The sequence below is a fragment of the Otolemur garnettii genome, unplaced genomic scaffold (genome assembly GCF_000181295.1).
Source record: "Otolemur garnettii isolate 467f Iridium unplaced genomic scaffold, OtoGar3 scaffold00247, whole genome shotgun sequence".
Lineage (NCBI taxonomy): Eukaryota > Metazoa > Chordata > Mammalia > Primates > Galagidae > Otolemur > Otolemur garnettii.
This window is the reverse complement of record NW_003852642.1, coordinates 1,179,581-1,185,274: the sequence shown is the minus strand read 5'-3', so window position 1 is coordinate 1,185,274 and position 5,694 is coordinate 1,179,581. Positions and strand designations below refer to the sequence as shown.

At 34.2% G+C, this 5,694-nt stretch overlaps 1 protein-coding gene across 1 annotated transcript; it reads right to left on the bottom strand.

The window, feature by feature from the left end:
- Positions 1–2,515: 2,515 nt before the first annotated feature.
- Positions 2,516–3,575, bottom strand: LOC100946909 (olfactory receptor 5T2-like). The gene has a single exon (XM_023508433.1). It carries the CDS (start codon positions 3,464–3,466, stop codon positions 2,516–2,518), a length of 951 nt encoding a protein of 316 aa, XP_023364201.1. The 5' UTR covers positions 3,467–3,575.
- Between the last annotated feature and the right edge of the window lie 2,119 nt (positions 3,576–5,694).

Genomic DNA, 5,694 nt, shown 5'->3' with positions numbered 1-5,694 from the left:
AGTGTAGATGTAATTTTGCATGTATTGTTGTCTGTCCTTTTCTGTGAACTATCTAATTTTATACTTTGCACATATAATTGGCATGCATTCTTTATAATAAATTGTGTTGATTATGTGAAATAAAATAGTTTTTATTTTAATGCATTTCTGAAAGCTTTCAAATTTGGTAAAATTGGAGTTAGCTTTTAAATTTGAAATTAGAAGTTTCACATTTGAGAAGTCCCATGTATTTGCGAAGTACCGAGTTTTAAAAAAAGATAATTAACTGAAAGTATTCAATGAACAATGTAACTATATTTTCCTAAATTAAAACATACCTGTTTTTCATAATGAATATTGCAAAAGAGTACAATTGGCTTTCCATATTCAAATTACTCATCCTTTAACTTCCTTTTCCCATAAAAAATAATAAAAAGTTATAAACTCTTTGTACACTTCCCCTTCCTGCTTAGCTCAGTTTTCGTCTTTACTGAAAGTAACCCATCCTGTCTGCCACTTACATGCAAGTTGTCACTTCCTTACTATGTATTCATGGACTCATTAATAAAACATAAGTGCAGAGATATTTAAAATAAATTTGTATTATATAATACTGAATGTGTAGTTTTTTAAACTTATTTTTATTTAGATTTTTTTGTATTTATCTATATGAATTAATTTAGCTATACATTTTTACCTGATTTTATGGAATACATATGTTTTTAGACATTTACAATTTTTTTCCCCAAAGTGGCAGTAACCTTAACACCCCCTCCGACAGAGTGGAGGATGTGTTTCCTTACCCTATTTCCTTACCATTGTGTTAAAGTCCCTAGCTCTTAGATTTGTGTATAAGAGTATATTGTCTGTACATTTTGTAGATCATTAAAGTATATGTATTATCCGCAGGAGGTTTCTTCCTTTTTGAATTTTCTTGTTTCAATTTCAATAGATTTAGAGTGTCCAAGTGTTTTTGTTACATGGATGGATTATTTAATGCTGAGGTCAGGGCTTATTGTGTACCCCTTCTTAGTTTTTAATGTGGGTGTATTGTATCCAACATCCTATGGATGTTTGGTCTGTGTTTTTTTTAGTTCAGCTGATGCATATATGGATCTGTTTTCTCAAGTGTGTGACTTGGTCTTTTATTATAGTTATGGTCATTTGCATTATGCAGACTTTAAAGCATAAAATGTATCAGCCTTCGTGATTTTTCTGGAGTGTTTAAAGATTTCATCCATGCTGAGTTACACACGCACACACACTTGCATGGTTTGTACATGCACAGGTAATGGATACCAATGATCATACATTAGTTTTGACATTGAAGGTAGGAACCATGTGATACCAGAGAGAAAAGCCTCCATGCCGGAGAAAACAAACTTAGAGGTTGGAATATATATGGTGGGAGCAGGTGCTCTATTTTGGTGCTATTGAGGTGTTATTTAAACCTAATCCCATTTTAGGAAAATATCCTTTGGCTAGACTCTATGTTCTAAGGATATTGTCCTACTATAACTAAGAAATAAGGAGAAATCTTGAAGAGAGAATGAATTCATGAAATCATAATTTAACAGTAATCAAGATGTAGAAAGGTAGGGAATACATGGCCAATTTATCTTTGAAGGAGAAGTATCTTTGCAATGAAAACAAAGTCTGTTGGAAGCAGGGCTAAGCACAAGCAGAATAGTCTCTTTTCTGTACCATCTATTCTTGGGTTTGGTCAATTAGGAATGGTGGATGGCGTTGGTAAGAGCGTCACAGAATGGTCTGGTCAAATAGAACAGAGCCACAGCTGATTAGGGACTGGGCTAGTAGGGAATAAAGATGGGTGAGGGTTTAGTTGAGGCAATAGAGAAATCTGCCAGAAAATTGTACCTTTATTCCTGAATTGTGCTTTTCTTTTGTTATGATTGAGCTTTTGTATAATCTTGATAAACACTAATAATCAGTCTCTATTCTGTAAGGAATTAAAAGATGGGCTATATGTCCATGCCCTGGATGATATCAGCCTCATAAATTAGCACCGAAATAACACTTGGGAATTGGAACACAGTATCAGTGGCAGTGAATCACAGATGTGACTAGAATGTAAGTGCTGGTTTTATCTGGATTAGTTGATGGAGCTGTAGCCAGTCAGATAAAGCTATGAAATTATTTATAGTTGCATCTATGCAATCCTATATAATTCAAGTTGTATGGAAATAAAAGAAAACCATATTCCCCATTCAAAAAATTACATATTTTTCCTGTATATGTGAATTTTGTGTATATCAATCAGTATCAGCATATAGAATATATATGTAAATATATATATCCTGTAAGGTGTATATTCCTATGTCAGTATAAACACAGTAAAAAGCAAATGGATGAGACAGATTTTTCTTCCTGTAATATCAGCATAGGTAGAAGCCTGCCTAGGACTTTTATTGTAAAATATCTAAAAAACAGATTACATTAATAAAATTAGCATTTTCATTATATCCTCTTGATATTAAGATACAGGACATACTCTCAACCATTTTCAAGTTGATTTTTAGTGTGAAAAATAGACTTTACTGATAATCCGATTTTTCCCAAACACTTTTTTCATGGCCTCTTTCACATCTTTGTTCCTCAAACTGTAGATGATGGGATTCAGCATGGGAATCACGATGGTGTAAAATATTGAAACGATCATGTCATGTTCCAAAGCATAACTGGAACTTGGCCTTACATACATGAAGAGAACAGTGCCATGAAAAACAGACACCCCAGTCAGGTGAGAGCCGCACGTGGAAAAGACTTTTCTCTTTGCTTCGGCAGAGTGCACCCTCAGAATGGCCACCAGTATGAAACCATAGGAGACCAAGACAATCAGGATGGTGACTATCTCAATGCATCCAGCAAAGTAGAACAGCAGAAGCTGGTTTATGCGAGTGTCAGAACATGACAGAGCCAGGAGGGGAGGGATGTCACAAAAGACATGTCTAATTTCATTGGACCCACAGAAGGAGAGGCTGAAAGTGGCCACTGTGTGTAACGTGGCATGCAGAATTCCCCCAACATAGGAGGCGGTGATGAGTGGCACATAGACTCTGGGTGACATGGTCACAGTGTACAGGAGAGGGTTGTAGATGGCTACATAGCGGTCATAAGCCATTGCGGCTAACAGAAAGCATTCCGTGGTTCCAAGAGTAACAGCAAAAAACATCTGTGCTGCACAACCGAGGAATGAAATGGATTTGTTTTTGGACATAAAATCTATCAACATATTTGGGGTAATGACTGAGGAATAGCAGGCGTCCACAGAAGACAAAACACTGAGGAAATAGTACATGGGGTTGTGGAGCCGGGAGTCCCCAACGACCAGTATGATCAGCCCTAAGTTTCCCATGAGAGTGAAGAGGTAGATTGCTAGAAACAGGAGGAAGAAGGTGACCTGCAGTCCAGGATCGTCTGTGAAGCCCTTCAGTACAAACGTGGTCACTTCAGTGACATTCTTCATATTTCAAATGCATGGAACAACCTTGAAGATATTCATAACATTACAGTTCCTGTTACTATACAAGAGAATGAACAAAACTGTGACTCAAGGGAATATGAACTATGCCCTCATATATACAGTACTCTCAGTATATTTTGAGCCATGCCTAATTTTCCAGTAGAAGATAAGACAGTAACAAGACAGTGGGTGGAGTGTTCATGCCACTCACTGCATAATCAAATGATAGAAATGGGAGTTCACCCAGTGGCTGAACTCATGCTGTTTTAAGCCATAAGATCACCTGGCAAATTTACCACTGATTTCTATTAGTTATTTTCATATTAAATAGTACTGAAATATAAAGGGTCTATAAGAAAAATTTGTTCTGGCCTCCAAACACAGGAGATACTATGTCAGTGGAAAGATCTTTGGAATATAATGTCAGAGTTCAAGATCAGCAATTGTGTAAAATGATTTGTAATCTCTACTTACCTACTTACACCTAGAATGAGAACATTAACAGTTATTTTACAAAACTGGAGTAAATATTGGAGTAAACTACTACATGAAATAGATAAACATTTTAAATAACTTTAATTATAGAATGTGGTGTATTAGGTTGGTTCTACAGAGTATTTTAGGATGAAATCCAGTGAAACATATTTTGATTGTGACTTTTTCCTTCTGCCAGCTCTTTTTGTTTCTGATCCCTTGGATAATAAAGATTTGTGAATTATATGATTATTTGATACCAAAAATACAAATGCCAATTAATCACAATTATGTTTTACGGGACAGTTGACTAGAATACGTTTGGGGCAAACACAGTTCAGCTAAAGTTCTCTTGAGACAAATATTTCTATGAGATCCCCCCAAAATTTACACTGGGTAAAAAAATAAGTCATCATTAGTCCATATTCAAAAGTTTTAGAATTATAAAGAAAATAACTATGATTCTTGAATATTTAATAATATAGGATCAACTTTTAAAATTAATGTAAATTTATTTCTAAAATCTGATTATAGTAGAAGGCTGAAAATTCTAAATATTGGGGCTTCACCGATGAAACATTAAGTCTGCAAAAAAAGAAAAGAAGGGAGAAAAGATAACAGTCATTTATGGAGCACTTGCGACAGGGATTGACTTTTGTGGTGCACATTACTTCATTTTGCTTTCATAGAAACTTTTGTAGCTGATAATTGCCAGAGCCAAGGTTCAATCTCACATTTAACTTTTATATTATTGCCTTGTATTATATCACGATTTCCTTATGCAACTGGAAAACTAGACCCCACCCCCAAACCTCAGGAAAGGAAAAGTAAAGCAAAATACTATTCTGGGTGTGTTTATATATTTTTAAATAATGTAAACTAGAGAAATATAAGCAGCAAATTGAAGCCACTACTAGATTATATGGCTGGAAAATACATTTAAAAGATTTACTAACTTTTATTATTTCCAAATACAAGACCCTAGATCGGGATTTTTCAACCTTTTTGATCTCTTGGCACACTTGAACCTATAGTTAAACTTCCATGGCTCACTTAAATTATGTTGGTCAAAAAAAAAAAAGAAGAAGAAGAAGAAAAAAAGAGTTTATACTTAACTATGCTTTGAACTTCTTTAGAAAATAATTTAATTAGTTATCTTTAAAAATGTATATGGCACACCTAAGATTGTCTCATGGTGCACCTTAGATAGTCGAATATGTCAAATGTCTTCATTTCCTTTTCTGATAAACTCATGTTTATTCTTACTTCCAACTGTCTTCTTCCATCAGAAAAATAAAAACCTACACTGTCTTCAGAACACTTTTATTTACCTCTAGAGATAGAAATTAAATATTTTCTACTTTTTCTTAGTTTCTAGAAAGTGTTGGTTTTTAATTCTCAGGAAGAGTTCTGAATAAATCAGATTTTGATAAAATCTGATTCAAACATGCAATAGGCCAGTCATGAAGTATTTAGTTCTTGGTGTTTAGTAGCTAAAACGTTTCGTACAAAATAACCTACCTGCTCTTCACATTTTAGGTTTTGGCTCCTAAAATATCCTACAAATTATCTGAAGTTGTCTCTTATCTATGAACAGCACATGCAGGTTTAAGTATGCTATGACTATGGCTAATTTGTTTTTCTATTTAAAAATATTTTATTTATGTTCGGTCAAATAACTAGTTAACAAGAAGAGTAAACTTATTAAACACGGTCTAATTATAAAGAACTGAACGGAGGACAATGAAAGTAAGAAT

What these genes read in the sequence shown, in the direction of transcription:
- LOC100946909 (XM_023508433.1), bottom strand. Translation starts at nt 3,466, where the DNA reads ATGAAGAATGTCACTGAAGTGACCACGTTTGTACTGAAGGGCTTCACA.